This window comes from Candoia aspera, chromosome 7 (genome assembly GCF_035149785.1).
Source record: "Candoia aspera isolate rCanAsp1 chromosome 7, rCanAsp1.hap2, whole genome shotgun sequence".
NCBI lineage: Eukaryota > Metazoa > Chordata > Lepidosauria > Squamata > Boidae > Candoia > Candoia aspera.
In genome coordinates, this window is record NC_086159.1 from 29,209,693 (window position 1) to 29,228,932 (window position 19,240).

Here is a 19,240-nt window from a genome sequence, read left to right on the forward strand (position 1 = left end):
GAGGAGCTTGCTTTTCTCTATAGACATCTGTATGCTTATGACACATATCGGTTCAAACATCACAGTTCTTCAATACTGTTAGATTTAGAATCCATCCAAATCAAAGTAACTTAACAGGTAGTGGATAATGCTATCTTCTTTTAGTGTTCTGAAAACAGTAAGACTTGCAAATGAAGCCAAATAGAAACCAGTTATTGTTTCAAAAGATGGAGGAAGGGGGGGGGAGAAATGCCACTAATTTGAATGAGGTGGCCATAGGCAAAATCATTGTATGCATATTAAAGTACAACACATACAAGGTATTGGCTGTGGCACAGACAGATTTTACTATAATGATAACCAGTGAAATCAAGAGATCAGATCTGTCATTAGTGTGGCAATCCAATATGGTTGAACATAAAATTGAGGCAGAAAACTTGGAATGTAACAATTTATTGGGGTTCTTCTTCTTAATTCCCCATTTCTGGCATTGATACAATACTCAAGAGCAACAGAAAGAACAAAATGTACAAGGATACAAGAATAATTAGCATAACTTCCCCCCACCGCAAACTTGAAGCAACCCCCTTCTCTGATAAAAATGTCAATGGGTGATTCAGTCACCCACTGTATAATGCTTCCCAGTTGTCCACTCTAGACAGTTTAGCCAGTTGAACACTGGATTTTAAAAAGCAACCAAGCAAATGCAAACTCTATATTTAAAAAGTAATTAAGACAAAATAATATTAGATAACATTTGATTTGTGTACAACTGTTTAATTAAATGCATTTTTCCCATAATACAAAATAGTTACCAGATATATAGCTCTTGTTTTTAAAGCCTATTTGTATACCAAGAGGTAAGAATTTAATAAATTTAAACTTTAGCTCACTCTTCAACATAAGGCCTCAACTTTGTAAAAACTAAATGCCCAAGCTTATATAGATGCACTCAAATATCCAAACATTTGTAAGGCCCAAGTGAATACTCCAGATATGTTACAAAACTCTTATGTGTTATCAAGGGCCATAAATTCATTAATTCCCTATGAGATTCTACCATACACCAGCATCAGTTTTGGCAAGATTGAGACCTGGCCTTGGTAAGCCTAACAATGTATACAAAAAAGGAATAAGCACCAATTCTATACCTCCCTGTAATTGTTCATGTGAATATAAGAGATTTTTCTTGAAGAGAACCAAAGGACAACCATACCGTGATATATATATATTTCAAGTGTTTTGGATACAAAATTCTAGGATTTAGGAGGAATAGAGCATAAGGAACTTCACTAGAGCTACTGTTAGCTATATTAATCTCCATGTGGTAGTACTAAGACTATGAAGCAAATCTGATGTACTTAGTTGTCCCCTTGAAAATATTTACATATCTTGCCATCATTTTATACCTGTATTTGTTTCCTCCCATTTTTTGCATTTCAGTTCCTATAAACTCTTGGGTTTAAAATTATTAGGGCTTGCAATGTTTGACTCATTTTCAAAAAAGTATTTTGGAGAACATGAGAGTAAAAACGTAAGCCTCTCCCTGCAACTCTTTAAAGTGCCTGTTCACCACTGAGATGATGTGGCTCCTTTAAAGAACTGCAGACAGGTGCTACACTCCTGCCCTTACATGTTCCAAAGTTCCTCTTTGGAACTGATTCAAAGTGATGCATAGGCCTAAAAACTTCTTTGTTACCAGATTATAAAGGGTATCTGCCTTATTGCTGATAAGGTCCTATAAACACCACAGGACTATCTATCACTACTAACTGCAGCCTGCAAAGGACTGATACAGAAGTGTAATATTTACCTGGCTTGATAGAATAGTGCTAATGCAGCAGAACTGGGGAGTGCTTCCCTGGCATTATCATATATGAAACATGGAGAATTTCCCTATTTTGAACAGTGCCTCAAAACATAACAAAACTGATAACCAAATATAGCTATTTCCAAATGCTGCAAGATTCTAGAATCTCAACAGGCCCTCAGTTGTCTTCACAATAATAAATATTCCCTGCTTCCCTCTTTAATGATGTGGGTCAATTCCTATGAGTCATTCTTATAACTAGGCATGGTTAGTTCTCTGACAGATTCAATCATTGGGGGGTGGGGGAGCATTCTCAGACAAATGGGGGTCCTTTAAAATGACACAAAAAGGTTGCCAACATAATGCAGAGTTTTAAATTATGTGTTTACAATATTTTTAAGTGCTATATAAACCAAGAATCAGGTTTTGCCTGTTGTAGTAAAGATCTGAATGAATCCAATCAAAGAAAACATTTATAATATTCTTCAAAGCAGCTTCACCTCTAAATAATATTTTACTGTCCATTGTGAAGATAAAATTTCTTTTAAAAAACTGTATACTCCTTGGATTTCTCCTACTTCTCTGCCCTGCCTGTTCATATAATACTAAATATGGTCTTTTTCTCCTAGAGTACACTCTTTCTGGTAAGTAAGTAAAACTGTCTTCCACCTTCACAAGCATAGAATGCGATGCCTGTTCAGATGTTCTCTGCAGCCCTTATGGGGCTAGTGCTAGATAAGTGCCACTCTTTAGGAAATTACGAGATTCTGGATCCAGATATCTCCTGGGCATGCTTCTTCCTTGCCAACATTTTAACTATGATACATAGAAGAAATTCAGGTACAATATTTTTTTCTTCTTATCCATCCTACTGAAGAATAAGGAATGCAACTAGGTAGACCACCAAGGAACTTAAGAAGCCAGAAGGATTTCCTGAGAACTGTAGAATTTTTGTATTTAAATGAACAATTGCTGTCACCAAGAACTAAGTAGAGACAATGGCTCTCCAGATGTTGCTGAACTACAACTCTCTGCAGGACTGATAATGAAGATGCTGTAAGTTATAACTGTGCAACCTCTAGAGGACTGCAGTTTCCCTAATGCCATAACTATTACATTTTCATAATATAAAATAACTGAGAGATTACACTGGTTTTGTTCAGCTATTATTTTCCCTTAACAACAATTAAGTCTTATGCTTTTTCAAGGATATTATGTGTGCGCATGTGTACATATGCATACATGGAACACTTATAGGTATGTATGCAAATAAAATTCCACAAACAGTAATTCAGAGTTTGCAGGATGTCTCAGTTATGCAAATTAAGAACAATTGCACATATTTATAATAAAACAGGGTCACTCAGTTTCAAGTTCACAAGAGTTGTTTCAAGTTTCAAGTGGACTCCCTGAACCAGTCCAGAATTGTTCTGAGCTTGAAACAACTGTTTCAAATTCAAATAATAAATTTTAAGCATTAAAGAGCCTGTATTGATTTCAAAATACCACTGGAATGGTCAGAACAACTTTTTCATACTTAAAATATTTTGAATTTGAAACATTGTGTACCATCACTAAAAAGGAAACTGAAAATATGTTATCACTATTAGGACTTCTGCTAAGAACTGATTTTGACTTTTTCCCATCAAGCTTTGCTTATGGTTAACAATCATTTAAAAAAGAAATATAAATAATTCAATATTTTTAGATGCTGAGTATCCCGGCCAATTGTAAAATTCCAAACATGGAGAAGGTTCTGATTCTATGTTAATGTCAAGTCTAGATGCATATATGCAGGATAACTTCATCTACCTTTCAGTTTTAGAAGCTCCTTTGATAAAGTACAGAGAAATAAAAAAATATTCAGGAGGACTCGGTAAAAGGACATAAAAAACGTAGTGGGATAGCACATAGCTTAACAGCAACATATTTTGCATGGAATTGGGGCTTGGGCTCAATCCCAAGCATCACCCATTGAAAGGGGCTAGGAAAGTTCTGTCTCTGAGAGATCATGTCCATAATGAATAGTCAGTTCTCAGCCAGATTGACCAAAGAGCTAATGCAATATAAGGCAGCTCCACGTTTGTCATGTCATTTAACCATTCAGAAGTAACACTGATAAATAATCTTTATGTCAATAAAAAAACAGATCATGCATAGGTCTGAGTAGCTATTGTATCAAGCTGAAAAAAAAAAGCCATGTGGGAAAGAAGAACTTTCCAATCCCAATCTTCACTTGTTAAGATTCTCAATATCTGAGTTAACTGAAAACTAATATTTAATTAGGAAAATATTAAAAGGAAGTATAAATATTCAGAGGTTTTTGTAAGCACTGAGAACAGCTTTCATTACAGCAAGCTCCTTCTCTTCCTCATCCAACTAATTTTAGCTAGAGAAAAAGAAGATCTCAAAAAGAAAACTAAACAGCTTACAAATCACAGCATTCTTTCAGACCACAACTAGGTATTCCTAGTTCTCAATAGTATGGTCATACTACTGGCCCAAGCTGTCTTTGTTAACACAAAGCACGGTGGAGGATTAAGTGGAGGATTATTTATTTATATATACATAGTACATATACTTATATTGAAAAGATCCCAGCTTTGCACCATTAGCAGACAGTCCAAAAAGCAGCAAAGCAAGCAATACTGGAGCATGAATGCACCAGGCAAAACAGTGCAAGACCTTGGGGCAAGAAGCAAGGGGTGAGAATAGAGACATGATGGCTCCTGTAGTGGAACTCTGACCAACTAGAAGTACATTCCAAATCTATTACATTACTTTACCCAAGACCCAACAGGAATCCTACAACTGTTGGATTCCAACATTTTCCAATTTGCTTCACAAACTTAACAATTCCCCAACAGGGGCAATATGTGAATTCTCTTCACTATCTTGTTTTCCCCTCCGTATCAATTACCCAAATCTAGGCTATATAGAAGATGGACAGTAGGGAATGTAGCAAAGGAATCAAATTTCTCCTAAATAGAAAAAGAGAAACATGAATCCTTCTTACATCGAACACTCAGCTCAGATAGTACTCCCCCTTTTTAAATAGAAATTTAAAAATAGATAATATTCTTCTGTAATTTATTTATTTAAGTCAATTTATACGGCCACCCATCTCACAAGCAGCAACTCTGGGCAGCTAACAAAATTTAAAAAATCAATTTAAAAAACAACCAATCACAATAATATACACAGCGTAGAAATCTTCAAATGGGCAAGACTGAGTTAGTGAGCAATAAAGGGAATTATCCTCTTGAGAAGGCTCAACAGAACCTGAAGAGTGGCTTATTGTTGCTATACTTTTATCTTTCACTGCCCACTTCGTGTATCAGGCCAACCAACAGCCTATTAAGGCTATGCAGTGTTTTGGATTTATCACTGGAAGGCATCTGGGAGCACTCAGGAGTATGAATACAGTATCTGTCTGCAATGACATTCTGTGGCTGCATCTTTTCCCAGGATCATGTAATTGCCCTCTGCAGCTGCCACATAATACTGGGAAAGAATACAGCTGCTTTAAGGAGATGCAGGAAGTTCTATGTGCTGCATAGCTGTAGAAGCCATTATATAATATATACCAGCATTCCCTTCCCTAATCTCATGCTCTCCAAATATGTTGAATTACAAGCCTTCTCAGCATTAGGAGTGTAGTCTTACATATCCAGAGGGTATAAGAAAGTTTGATTAGCATGGAGTGAAATAGCAATCTCATTGAGCAAGTTCAACTGGTAAAAAATAGGTGAGAAAGCTTCTCTAACAGTGAACAGATGAAAAATATTTATCTGTAAAATACAGGCACAAATCTGGACACATTAGGGAACGGTATTTTGCTTCCTTGGGAAAGCATCTAGTATTTTTTCTTAAATAGATGCCAATTTTCCATTAGCCCTTGTTGCAGGTTATGAGAAATGAACAATTAAGAGCCAAAACAAAAATGCAAATTTCCATGCAAGAAATAAACATGCAAATTATGAGAATACTATAGCACTACCCATAGAATAGTAGAACACAATCATGTTTCAGTTAAAACAGCTATCCTTCCCCATTCTTGTCCAAAGTATGCCCTATAATATCCAGATCAATGCTGTGATCTGTATCTGTCCATATGACTAATATGGTATTCAACACACTTAGATTACAATAGGAAATTGAATGTAGGCATTACTGTAACACTGCCATGGGGTGGTGTGAATTCTCTCCTAGTACTTGTTCACACTCAACCTCTACAATCAGTACCTCACAGGTGATTTTTATGGATAATAAACATACACAATTACCACCTTGGGAAATTGTGAATTAGATCATACTGCCCTTTTATTATATATCTTCCTTCAATATTTGAATAGGTTATTTGATTTGCAAGGCTACACTTGCTTCTTTCATCTCACTTTCCTTATGACTCAGGGTGAAAATAATCACTGTGGCCCAAGCCATCAGTTAGTTTAGTGCAGCTTTCCACATGTTGTGGCTCTCCAAAATTCTTACCCTCTGTTAACTACTAACTGACTGGGAATTTTGGGAGTTGCAATCCCAACACATTTGGACTGTGCCAATGTTGGGAAAGTTGGTTTAGTATGTGCCCTCTTCAAGAAGGCCCTGAACATATATCTTAACTTAGGAAAGCTATTATACACTTGAAAAAAATCTAGGTTATATGAATATGAAAGATGTAAAGTGAATTTGGTTAGAAAAAGAATTTCTGGTATACCAACCTCAGTATCAATGAACTGACTTATCACTGGAAATTTTGCCAGCTTGTAAGGGTATGTTTCCAAACACACATACTTCTTGCTTGTCAGAGATCCTAGATCTTACTGAAAACCACAAAGCAGCAACATGTCCCATTCAATTCAGTAGGTCATCATGAAGTACAACTGATAACTTGCATGAACAAGTTAATAATAACATGCCACATAGTCCTGCCTGACCAACAGAACAAGGCTGAACTCTGGCTTCATAACTATGGAAGGAGGCATTCTCCCCACTCCTTCAAGTTAAGAGTAACAGAGGGAAGAATTTTTTTTCTAAGATAAGGATTTGCTTCCTCAGTTTAGAAACTGCTTCTCTTCTCACATTCTTTGCCCTTCCTTCCCAATTTAAATTATCTGAATGCCATCCTCTCTACCACTCACAATTCTAAAAAATACTCTTTTCTTTAAGGACCAGCTAATATCACTACATTTGTGCAATTACTGCATTTAATATTTTTAAATCTCTATCCTCCTCTGTCTGTAAAAATCTTGTCTCTTTTTTTAAAAAACTTTTCCTTTTTTCTTTTTTTTCTTTTTTTGCAAAACTAGTCTTCTTTCTTACCCCCCACCCCATCAAACTCTCCTCTCTAATAATAAAAGTGGCCACAAGCATGGCACAGACATAAAGAAAACCCACACATGCAACTCACATGGCATTTTTGCACAGAGTGTATGTATAGAGGGTCTTTTATCCTCTGTCAAACGAGGAGAAATTAATTAAGATTCAAGGTAACAAACAAAGCTCAAATCAAAACACAACAATAGCTCTGTATTACCCTCTAGTGGTTTGACTGCATCATGGAACAAGGTTTCCTTTAACAGAAAAGATCAACACAATTTGCTTTTAGAATGCATGTGCCAAATTAGGAAGGGAAAAACAATCTAAGGCAAGAACAATCTTGCATTCCAGTATTACACACAACTGGTCTCCCCCTGCCCTCAAGGGAGATGATTCTGATGTGAAGAAAATTTTGAGCCCGAGAGCAAGCAAGCAACTAGGCTGGTACAATGCTGACAGTACAGAACCCCCAAGGTTAGTTAGAAGCTGCTAGGAGGCTAGTTATAGTCCAAATAGCAGATATATTTTTGCATCAGACTGACTCAAATCCCTTACAACTCTGTGGACAAGTTACTTTAGTTCACAACCTTAGTCCAGTGCATCTTAAAATAGTCTGCTGGTTGTAATGAGATAGAAGAGATAATAGCAATGCAACCAACAATTAGCACAGCGCCAGATTCTGTTTTACTAGACTGGCTCAACAGCAACCTGCCAAAGATTTCTTACTCAAATGCCACTTTATTAGGTATTTTCAGGTAAGTCTCAAGTAATCAGCACAAGCCAGCAAAGCCAGACACAACTATCAATTGCAAATGTTGCTACTCCAAACAAATTTAAGGATCAATAATCACAGGAAGTGCACAACTTCCACTAACTCAAGAGCTACATCAGATATAGCATGTGACACACAGCAATCCAGAAATGGGAGGGCCAGGTCCCATTTGGGAGGCTGGGCTCAGGAGTAAAGTAGGTGCTGCATTAGTATGCTGAATTTTAAAGCAATTATTTTGTCCCTTAAAACATCTAAAATGAAGGAAAAGGCCCAGATTTTTAGCCCCACAAAAGAGATGCTGGACGGTCACATGCAGCTTTTGTACCACAATTTTTACACTCCTAACTTCTGCTTTCATTTTTACAGTGGCAATTATAGCAATAGAGGAATTGCTACTCAAGCAGCAGATGCTTGTGACAAGTCCTAGAGGTCTCAGCCTTTGGCTTAGCAAATGGAGCCTCTCTCTTGAGTGCTTTACTTGTTATGAGAACAAGAAATTCTTATTTGTTTCCCATGTATCACACTAAAGAACAAAAGTGTGTTGAGGAAACTTTATGTCTTAAGATGCAGTAAACATATACATGTTAGTTTTAAGTAGATATACCTCCTGAGCAAGTGTTTAGTGCATAAAAAGTATGCCCATTATCTTCATGTTAAAACAATCAAAAAAGAAAGGAGAAATTCTTCCTCTTCCTTTCCCTTTCTCCATGCACACACTCCACTGTTTCTACTACCTGGTCATTTTGGATGGAATAAAACCAAACAAAACTTGTGCCCTGTTTGACGCACTTGGCAGAGTTTTACATTAAAATCAGCCAGTTTCTAAAGAACTACTTTTTCATAATACCTCTAGGAAAGGTAAAAGCCTTATTCTATGGAAACTCACAGAAACTAAAGTGATAAGAGACTCCAGGGAACAGGGGAAATCACCCAAGAGAACATGTGCTAAAATATCTGAAGAGTTTCCTACTGAAATTCCTTTTTACAATGACAATCTAATTTGTTTCAAACAGTGGACGAAACAAAATGCCACAAAAATATACCAAACAATCGTAGAACATGATTGACTAGTATTCATCCACCCTTATAATATTTCCTCTTGAAGTTTCATAAAATAATTCTATTTTTCTCTTAAAGTCTTTTTTAATACAAGTCTCCCTGCTCTCTCCCTATTATATATCTCTATCCTCAGCCCAGCCCAGCCCAGCCCACCCACCCACCTTTGAAGCCATTAAAATAAACTCTGATAATGCCTCCTATTCTTCTGAGGCAATGCAATGATATAGCCTCTTACTGATTTCACAAAAAATTACAAACAGCTAATTCCAAAGCATGCATCTGTGGAATTACAGAAAGCCTTGGAGTTATACATCAGTGGGAGGAGCATGGAGGTAATAACCCTGCACACCTTGTAGATTTCACTCATTAAAAAAAATTAAAAGACACAAAAGAGTTGTTATCCATGGCTGGATAATAGCAAATCTTGAATATCTCTTCAATACTGACTGCACTCAAACTGTCACAAACAACACTTAACATCATAAATTTTGCTTTTGATAGGCATCTATATATAGACAATGATATCTAGGATCTGACAGTCCTGACTTCTTCTTACGCAGGGATATAAACAAGTGGAATTCTACAAAGTCCATGAAGAAAAGAGAGGAATGTTAAAAAGAAAACACAGGAAGGAAAGGTGTGAAGAAGTCCTTTCTAATGGAGACACTGAGATTAAAACACTGCTTTTTAAAACCTTAGCAATTGAGGAGTAAATGCCACAGTATTTGCAGCATCAGGCTTCACATGCATTGTTAATAAACTCTAAAAAACAAAACAAAATGAAACAAAAAAACTAAGCAGAATCGTAAAAGATAATTGTTCAGACTGGAATATAGAGAACAGAGATGCCATTAAGTACAAGATTTAGTTATTTCAGTGACAGCATAGCATGCAGTTGAGCCCTTAAGAATCACCTCAAACACATCCTTCCCACCATAGTGTAACAATGTATAAATAGTATGCCAGACAACATTACATATGTACCCACATGTGCCACTAGTAACAAATCAGAGGCATAGTACAGGGGAGGAAAAGCTTGCAACAAAGCTGGAACATATGACAAAATAATTATGAAGTAGAAATTTGAAGAAATTATTTACTCCTGCAGTGAATGTTAGACATCAATATATGGAGTCATAATTATTAACATTTATAGGTGGAGGAGTTGGAGGCAATATAGCAAATGCAACCACATTATTTGCCTTCAAGACAGAGTACTTAGGTTTCAGTTAGAATGAATTAATAAAAGGAAGATATTGCAGGCAGGTGGATGGGAGGGAGAGGCAAGCATACACTAAGCATACATACTATCTCCCAACAAACAAACAAACCAAGATCCAAAAGACACATAATAAATGTTTACAATAGGTTCTTAGCACCTCTGGTTGGCAACTCTACAGGCAATTTGAAATCTTGAGAACTGCAGATATGAATGTTCTTCCATCTCTTTTACTGGGAGAGAAGTAGAAAGAAGGAAAAGCACAAACAAACACCTTTTTCCTACCCCACTAAGATATAACTAAATCTACCAATATAAATAAGAATAGTGGGCCTCATCTCACTACACTTTTCTAAAAGAGTATTAAACTCCATTGCTTTTTGAAATAAGGTTTCAGAAAAAAAAAAACTCATGCATCTCTTATGTAAAGAAGCAGAACAGATGATACAAGGTAAGATTAACAGCTTCATAAGGCTGAAACAGCTCTAGCTTAACAGTAGTAAAAAAAAATACAAAATGTATTACAATCAAGACTAACAGAGATATCGTTCTAGGCTGATGAAAGGGGGAAAATGGGCCTAAGCTGTCTACAAGTGCTACAGAATTACCAAACTTGCACCTCTAATACATGCATAGTGGAAGAGTATTCAGAAGCGCATTGCAGGATTAGGGCACACCCAATCCCTATGAAGTTCTATAGCGGTTTCCCCTAACTATAGTGATATTTTCCTAGGATATTGTCAATCCAAATTATCTTTGTCAAATCACAGATATAAAATAAAGGTGACAAGAATAAAGTGGCAGTTCATGGAATATACTCTCTCTACCTTTGAGTTTGGCCAAAGGCTTACTTTTCTTTTTCTCTGAACATGAGGGGAAAATATACCCTTCACTTAATATGCCCACCATTCTCCCAAGTTCTTATTTATCAGGCTCCAGTCAATAAGATGTAATCTTTGAAGGCCTCCACACACACACAAAAGGAAAATTTATTTCCCAGCATGACTCCTAGCAGCTGTGAATTGGAGAATTTCAAACACATCTATTTCCATTCTTCTATCAACTTAATTTCCAAGCAAAAAGAGAAAGAACAGATGAGAAGGAAGAGAGAAGAAAGCAAGCATTCATACCATGCATGGTCTTGCAGTACAGCCTCCCTGTCCCATCCCCCTCCCCCAAAATTTGTGGAAGAGGAATGCACCTTTTCATTTGCTGCCTCCACCACCACCACCACCACCACCACCACCACCTCCAGCTGCTGCCACTTTTTCAAAATCTTCAGCATTGCAAAATTCCTTGATTGTGACTGTTAATAGATTGCTGGTGACATCAGTAACCACCACATTAGAGCATGGAGACATTTCAGGTCGCCAATCACCGGCCTCCTGCTCTGGGTCAGAAGACAATGGAGATGATGGGATCTGACCTACTCCACTCCCTCTGGAAGGAGACTGCTTACTGGTCACTGCTGACTCAGGTGGAATTGACAGATCGAGGACCTCAGATTCACGCCAGTCAGGAATGGCAGGATTTAGAATCTCAGGAAGCAGCTTTGGTGGGGAATCATCTGGATCAGATGAGGAGTGTGGAGCTGGTGAGGGGCAGTCAGAGGAGCTGGAACTGCGGGCATCATAGGCAGAAGAGCCCATGAGTCCACAAGAAGCACCTTGAGAACCTCCTGCCTCTGTCTTCCCCTCTAACGATGGGGCTGGAACAGATGGCTTGTTATACAGAGGGAAGCTTCCAAATTTCATGTGGCGGATCTGATTACGAAGTGTGCTCTCACTAAACTTCTTGCTCTTACCAATTACCCGATTTCGGGAAGGGATCTTAGGACGTGCCAAGCTTCCTCCCCCATTTGCTGCTTTGCTACTTTTATCAATGACTTTCAGATTGAGAATAATACGACTACGCTTGGGCTCACGAGGCTTCACTTTGCGGTTGATGATGCGTACGGTCTCTGAGAAAGGAGAGACAGGGGGGCGTATGCCAGTGCTCCCACCCACTCCACTGTTCTGTGGATCTGGGCGGGGCAATGGGCGCCGGGACATACGGTGGCATCTTCGGATGTCCTTCTTGAGTCGGTGCACTGCAGCACTGGAGTGCAGTTTCGGTGAGGATGTGCTAGAACCGGGCTTGACAGAAAAATGTACATCCCCAATGTGTAGGGCCTCTGCTTGGGCCCGAGCCTGCAGTGGGTGGGATAAAATGAGAAACATAAAGTCAGATTGGAATAAAATATATTCTATGTACTGAAGTCTAGGCTCCTTAGTGTTGGAAACATAATTCTAAACACAAAGCCTAAAGAGATGAAATGAGGAATGAGTTCTGGATTTCAAATATAGCTTATCTGTAACCCAAAATTAACAAGACAGTTTTGCCTAAGCTCAGTCTAACCTAAATATGATATACCTACAAGTAGGGAAATCCCAAGTGGACTATATTAAATATATTCCCATTTTCACTCTATGAGTTTAAATTATAATTTAGTATACTAGAATAGTTTAGGAACACAGAGTCATGGTTCTATGTTTGCTAGTTAACACTGACACTAGATAGTTAATTTTGAGGCATACATTTGAGCCCTGCAATGTAGTACTAGTTAGTCTGTCCAAATTTAAAATATACAAAGGGAAGGCGTACAAAATTAACAGTTCAAAGGACAATAATTTTCTCTGAGTATATTGCTAGCTAAAGTTATATGCTGACATCACTACAGTTTTCATCCAGACCCTTTTTTTAGACCATCCAAAGAAATGAGTGATCTTGACTACTCACTAGAGAAGAGAGACAGGAGATAGATAGATAGATAGATAGATAGATAGATAGATAGATAGATAGATAGATAGATAGATACACACACACACACACACACACACACACACAACCAACGTACCAATATCTGTTGGAAACATTATCAAATTTGGATAAAGACACTATTAGAAGCAAGATTCAAAGTAAAAATATTTAACCATTAAAATGTAATTTATTTATTTTATACAAAATTATTAGGAATATAGGCAATTTGCTCAAATATAAGATCTGGAAACTGTTTTGATTTCAATAAAGATAAACATATTTAGACTCTCTGATGCATGAATGACTAACAAGCAACCCATAGACAGACTAAATACAACCTTCTAGATACTGTCAATCATTATGATGCTTAGTCACTTGCTAATGAATTGACTCCTGCAGAAACAAACAATGTAATGTAATGCACTTTTCCAGGATTTGCAAAGATGCCATTTCTGGTCCTAAAACATTGTATCACACTGAGCAGCAGTCATTAATCTTTTAGACTGACCTCTACTTAATACTATACTAGAAAAGCCACAGATTATTAGCATATAGAATTAAAATTGTAAAAGCATCTAGTTAATGTTCAAGTTAAATCAATTACCACATCAGTTCTTAGGAATCAAAACACTAATCAAGACTAAGTATTGTTGCAGATCCTGGAAAAATCCATTACATTCTTCACTGAGAAAAGGATTTCAATTTCCCCTCCAAATTATTAGACTGTGGCATCACAATACTAGCTATTCAGGTAAATAAGGATTTTTCCAGTCCTAAAGAAATACAGATACATACTTTTGATACTTAAAATCTGTCTGGCCTATGATAGATCTCTTTCTGAACTAAAAAATACCAACTTTGCAAACCTCCCTTATTTTCCAAGGTTTAGTTTTATACAAGTGTCCCAAATACACATAAGCCTTTTTAATATTAAAAAAGAGTTGAAAGTATATAACAAAAGAGTTTCCCTGCTTTTCAAGTAGCATTCAGTCCCTTACAAATATTGAAAGGGAATTAAAACACAGATACACATAGGTTTTTGTCACTTCTTCTGAAAAAATAAGACATTAGAAAATAGAGGGCTTCTGAGGGTTTTGGATACTAACTGTAGTAGCTTTAAATAGATTGTCTGCTCCTGAAAGTTTATTTTTCAGGCAGACATACATAAAATTACAATCAAAAACTCCAGAATAAATGAAATTTGCAGAGTTGCTATGTATACCCAGACTATTTCACTTCACTGAATTTTTGTCTTAAGAATTCAAATCTCTTAACCTTTCATACAATCCCTGTGAAAGAATCATAAAACATTTGCCTGTTTTTTATTTGAAAAAAAAAATGGTTCACACAACTTTTCTTTCAGTGTGATAGGAACTGAACAGTGTGACAACTTGTGAATGTTCACACATATAGTAAAGACTGTAACTTATGCTGGTCTATGAACATAATAAACCATTGTTTATTTAAATGATTTATAAAACTGCCCATCTTACAGTAGTGATTCTACTGGCATATTATGTCCATGTAGTTTTCTTGGTAACAATACAGAAATTATTTACAACTGCCTCCTTCTGGGACTTTTAAAAATCTGTGATTTTCTGGTGGTCTCCCTTCCAATGATAATTGGGGTGACTTCTTTGCTTTTTTTCAAACAGTAACTCTCACATTCAAAATAAAGTCATTAAAAAAAATCTGAGAAATTAAAAGGGATAACTTATAGCCATTGGTAACAGCTTTTTTTTTTAGCACTGAAGTTTATGATTCAATGAAACAAAGTTCTCTTTTAACATCACACTGACCACAACATTCAACAAGTATACAGTTCTTCAGATTTATCAGTTAGAGACTGCATTCGACCATAATGAAGAAGACCAAAAAGAGAACACCAGACAAGAATACAGTACATGACATTTAATTTCCATCTATTCCTTTCCAATCTTACTTTTTAACATTTAGGTATCAGATAACTGAACCCTGAAAAACCTTAATCACCATCAAGTTATTAAAACAGAAGTTACCTTTAGCAGAAAAGTTTTAGGTTTAGGTCCTCTCTTCTTAGGTCCATAAAGCTCACGCTCACGTTCCCTTGATGAGATGGGGAAAAGAAATTAAACACTTTTTTTAAAAAGCCCAAACGTGAAAAATAACAAGAGACCGTCCTTCTAAAACAAGCATTTTAACAGGAAATAAAGCCACAGCAATTCCTTCTCTGGTTTCCAAGAATCGAACTCACTTTTGCTCAAAGGCTGCAATCAAGCGAGAATCTAGGATGTTCTCCTCGGGTTCCCAAGTACTGTACCTGCAGAGATTCAGAGGGACAGAGCAGGTACAGATAAGGAGAGCTCGAACACCGTGTTCATGTGCACCGAAGAGTTTGCAGGGGAAGGGGGCGGGAGAGGAGAGAGAAAACCACCCACTGTCCCCGTGGGTCTGGTCTCCAAGAGAGGAGGGAGGCAGAACGCCAGCCCAGCCAGGCCCCAGGAGGCGGGAACGGGGCTTCGCGCAGGGAGGCTGGAAGGCAGAACTCACTTGATGGCCCAGCCTTTCCATTTCACCAGGTATTCGATGCGACCCTGCAAAATACGTGGGCGGAAAGGAGGGAGGGTGGGAGCGCGGAAAAGGGGAAAGGAGAAGAAAGGGAGCGGGTTAAAGAGGTGGCAACGGCAGCGACCCCAAGCCAAGCCCCGCCGGCCCGCAACTCACCTTTCGGATCCGCCGCTTGATGATGGATTCGGCCGCAAAGACCCGCTCGCCGACTGCAGACAGCTCCATCTTTGCTCAGCCTCAGCAACAGCAGCACCCACAGCCCATAATAATCCCGCCCGCTCCCTCGCCTTCCCTTTCTCCCTCTCAGGGCTGGCTGAGTGACTGACTGAGGCGGGTTGGCGGCGGCGTTCCCGCGACAGAGGCTAGGGAGATTGAATCGCGCACACGCACGAGGGGCGGGAGCGCGCCGGCGCACGCGTGCATGCCGACTTGGTCTCGCGCGCGCCTGTCGAACGCACGCGAGCAGCAACGCGGCGGGAGGAAAGGGTACGTGACGCGAGCCAAAATCTCCCCCACCCCTCCGTTTCACGTTTCCTGCCGCTTGAGAGTTCGTGCCTCCTTCGTCCAGTCCAACCCGCACTGACGGAGAATGGGGAAAAGCCGGCAGAGCGCAAGCGCGGGCTCTTAAAGGGTCCGCGCTTTTAACTTCAGAGCACAAAAAAGGTGGTGGACGTGCGAAAAGCAAGAATAGGAAAGTACAGCGTGGACTCGCTCGCAGGCGTAATGCTCCCCCCCCCGTAGGTTTTCTGCTAGTCTTTCCATTTTCTCAGCGAGCGCCTGTCATTATTCATAGCTATCATTTCCTGCTCCCTCCTCCTCCGTGCAATGGTGATCTTTTTCCTGTAGCAAAACACGTTCCAGCATTTAAAAAAAAAACTTTTGACATTAATATGTAATACAAATATGGATTAGAAAGCATGAACTACCAGACCTCTGCTTAGAGGCATAGAACTTAGTCAACCTAATTTAGCCAAGACTCAAACCATGTTTTCGATTCTCAGGTTGTCTTGCCGTTCAGACTCCCTGCCGTTAGATGAGGAGGTTGTAGTCCAAAACGTCTATATAATCGAAGAAAGTGGCTTCAGCAAAATGTATAATGAGCCTCAAGGATTTGATTTGACATGCCGTCTGCCGTTTTTATTTGACCTAGACATTCACGTAACTTAAAACTGAACAAGCAAAACAAAGACTTTTTAGAAGCCTGTATCACACATATGCGCAAAAGCTGAAGAGCCTTGCTCATATCATGTTGCTATAATACATTCCCTCCCTCCTAAATAGTAGTACATTGTACACATTCCTCCCCTCCGATCCTACATCTGGGCATTTATTTGCTGTATCTTTATTTACTGGGCATTTATTTGCCTTATAGGCTGTAGTGTGGGAAAACAGGAGAACGGAGAGAACAAAAACAACAAGACAAATGAAGATTTAACATCCATTCATATTACTTTTCTTTTAGTCATCAGTTCATAGTGATTAAACCAGCCAAATGTTTGCTGTTAAATGGCAAATTCTGTGCTTGGACTTACTAGAAACAGAACTGAAAATAAAACAGTGTAAATAATACCTTATATAAATGTGTAGTGAGATCTCATCACAGTGCTGAAGCCACTGTGGTTAGTTTTGAGTACCAAATCTGAAAAAGGATATTACAAAGCTAAAAAAAAAAAAGGGCGGGTGATCAAAATTATTAGGATGCTAGTGCTGCTTCCTTGTTCCATGTATACTTTTAATTTTTTTTAAAAAACCCTACTGTTTGTACTGTATGTGGGTATGTCACTTAGGATTTGAACTGTGGCAACATAGACACTGAGAAATAAAGGGTACAACTTTTAACATGAAGGAAGGTAAGTAAGAGGAACTCTTATATTTCCTTTTCCTTCTTTCCTACCAGTTAAAAGCTGAATCTTGGCACATTTAATTTTAATGGATGCCTTCAACTTCTGCTATTGTTAGGGGAAGAGAACCTATGTTTGGTTTTATAATAGAAGTATACGAAATTCAATGTCAGAGATTCATAACTGGTAAAGGGTATGACTTTTTTACACAATATATAATTAAATTTGGAATGTGCCACCATCAAATACAGCGATAACTACCAATTTAGACAATTTTAAAAGGTAGCTGAACAAATTCATGGACAAGTATATGATTAATGGCTTCTAGTATTGATGGCTATTCGCAGCTTCCGAAATTGTTGAGAGCGTACTTTGTACATCAAATTCTGGAGAGCAAATGAAGGTGGTTATGATGTTCCTCCTCATTCTTGTGAACTTCCTGATCTAATTATCTACAGATTCTTAGATCTAATATGATTATTCGTATGTCTTTAACTCACAAGTGCCTTTTTAAGAAGGTATGTTTGGGGTAATATATGGTAATAAAAATTCAAGCAGCAGTATCTGATCTATCATAGTTGATTCATACATGCACTTGACCAGATCCAGCAAATATCCAGTATTTTCAACCATATGCATCAAACTGGACACATCACATGGTGGATAAATTATCACAAAAGCCCTTTAAAACCCAATAGTGATCCTGTTACATAAACTACCATTTGTAATTCAGAAACTGGCACCTAATACTTAAAAATATTACAGGCTTCTTTATGTACAATTCAATAAAGTGGTTCCTGCCACTTACTTGGAATGCCCACTTTCTTTACGCCATGATTGAAAGGTGAAAGGTCCCCTGTGCAAGCACGGAGTCATATCTGACCCTTTGGGGGGACACCACAGATAGCAATTAAGTGCTCTGATAAGCTTCAAAGATATTTGATTACATTGCCAAAGCAATCAGCACTCTGGAGAGTGCTTGGTGCCTTTTTGTTTGTTTGTTTACGATCAGTAAGTACTAAAAGGGAAGCACAAAAGGAAATTAAACTCACAATCACTGTAGTATGAAACTGAAGAACAGAGCCCGGTCTTAAGGGTCTTCCAGGACCTTTGGAGCCATACATCATCCAGGGGGATGCTGTTCCAGAGGACGGGGGCTGCAACCAAGGCGGCCTTGGTTTTCCATTTACGTACTGCTCCCCACTTCAAAAAGGTTGATAGCATTTTGTCATTTTCCTCAAAGTAATGGAAGAACTTTCCTTTATAGCTTGGCAGTTTTGTTTAATTCTACAGTATAGATCCATCCCTCGTAACTCAGAAAACTCTTTTCTTTGTTGTAATGGACCAACAGTGCATTCAAATTACTTTGATTAGACCAGATTTGATACTTAAATGGCCAATAATGTCCTGAACCCTGATGTAGAAGATCAGTAATTGTTTTCTCCACCCACCCCAAAACACGTCGTTTGTTTGTTCTATATCAACAGGTTTAACATACTACTACAAGGGAAAAGAAGTTGTTATTGAAAAAAGGAAACTGAACATGTTGCCTGTTTCAGAAAAAATATCAAAGAAAAAGATAGTTCAGGTAGTTACAATATAATTAATTGGAGATTAATCCATATATTACAGTCCTAGCTTTAGTAACTTGGAATACAATTACATGTTTTCCTAATCAGAAGATCAGTCTTCCAAAGAAAGGAATAAAAAAGAGAATGCCATATATGAAACTATCCTGTTTTAAAATTTAATTGGTTAGTTTGAAATATATGTTCAAGTACTGTTTGCCTTAATCTCTCCCGTTTTAAAAAATATGTTCTTTAGTCTGCAGAGTTAATCTGAGACCTCATGAGATTTGTAATTATTTTGAAACAAATCTACCATTAAGAAAATGC

The 19,240-nt window shown here is 38.0% G+C and overlaps 1 protein-coding gene across 1 annotated transcript; it reads right to left on the reverse strand.

The window, feature by feature from the left end:
• Window positions 1-416: 416 nt before the first annotated feature.
• On the reverse strand, window positions 417-16,053 carry CBX6 (chromobox 6). Its single transcript, XM_063309391.1, has 5 exons — window positions 15,661-16,053; window positions 15,487-15,530; window positions 15,191-15,256; window positions 14,976-15,042; window positions 417-12,347 (listed from the first exon to the last, which is right to left on the reverse strand). The coding sequence occupies exons 1-5, from the start codon at window positions 15,727-15,729 to the stop codon at window positions 11,364-11,366; spliced, it is 1,230 nt and encodes a 409-aa protein (XP_063165461.1). The 5' UTR covers window positions 15,730-16,053; the 3' UTR covers window positions 417-11,363.
• Between the last annotated feature and the right edge of the window lie 3,187 nt (window positions 16,054-19,240).

Bases quoted from the DNA above. Each gene is read 5' to 3' on its own strand.
- CBX6 (XM_063309391.1), bottom strand. From the start codon at position 15,729: ATGGAGCTGTCTGCAGTCGGCGAGCGGGTCTTTGCGGCCGAATCCATC. The intron at 15,531-15,660 runs GTGAGTTGCGGG...CGTATTTTGCAG, and splicing joins TCAAGCGGCGGATCCGAAAG to GGTCGCATCGAATACCTGGT. The intron at 15,257-15,486 runs GTGAGTTCTGCC...GAATCTCTGCAG, and splicing joins TGGAAAGGCTGGGCCATCAA to GTACAGTACTTGGGAACCCG.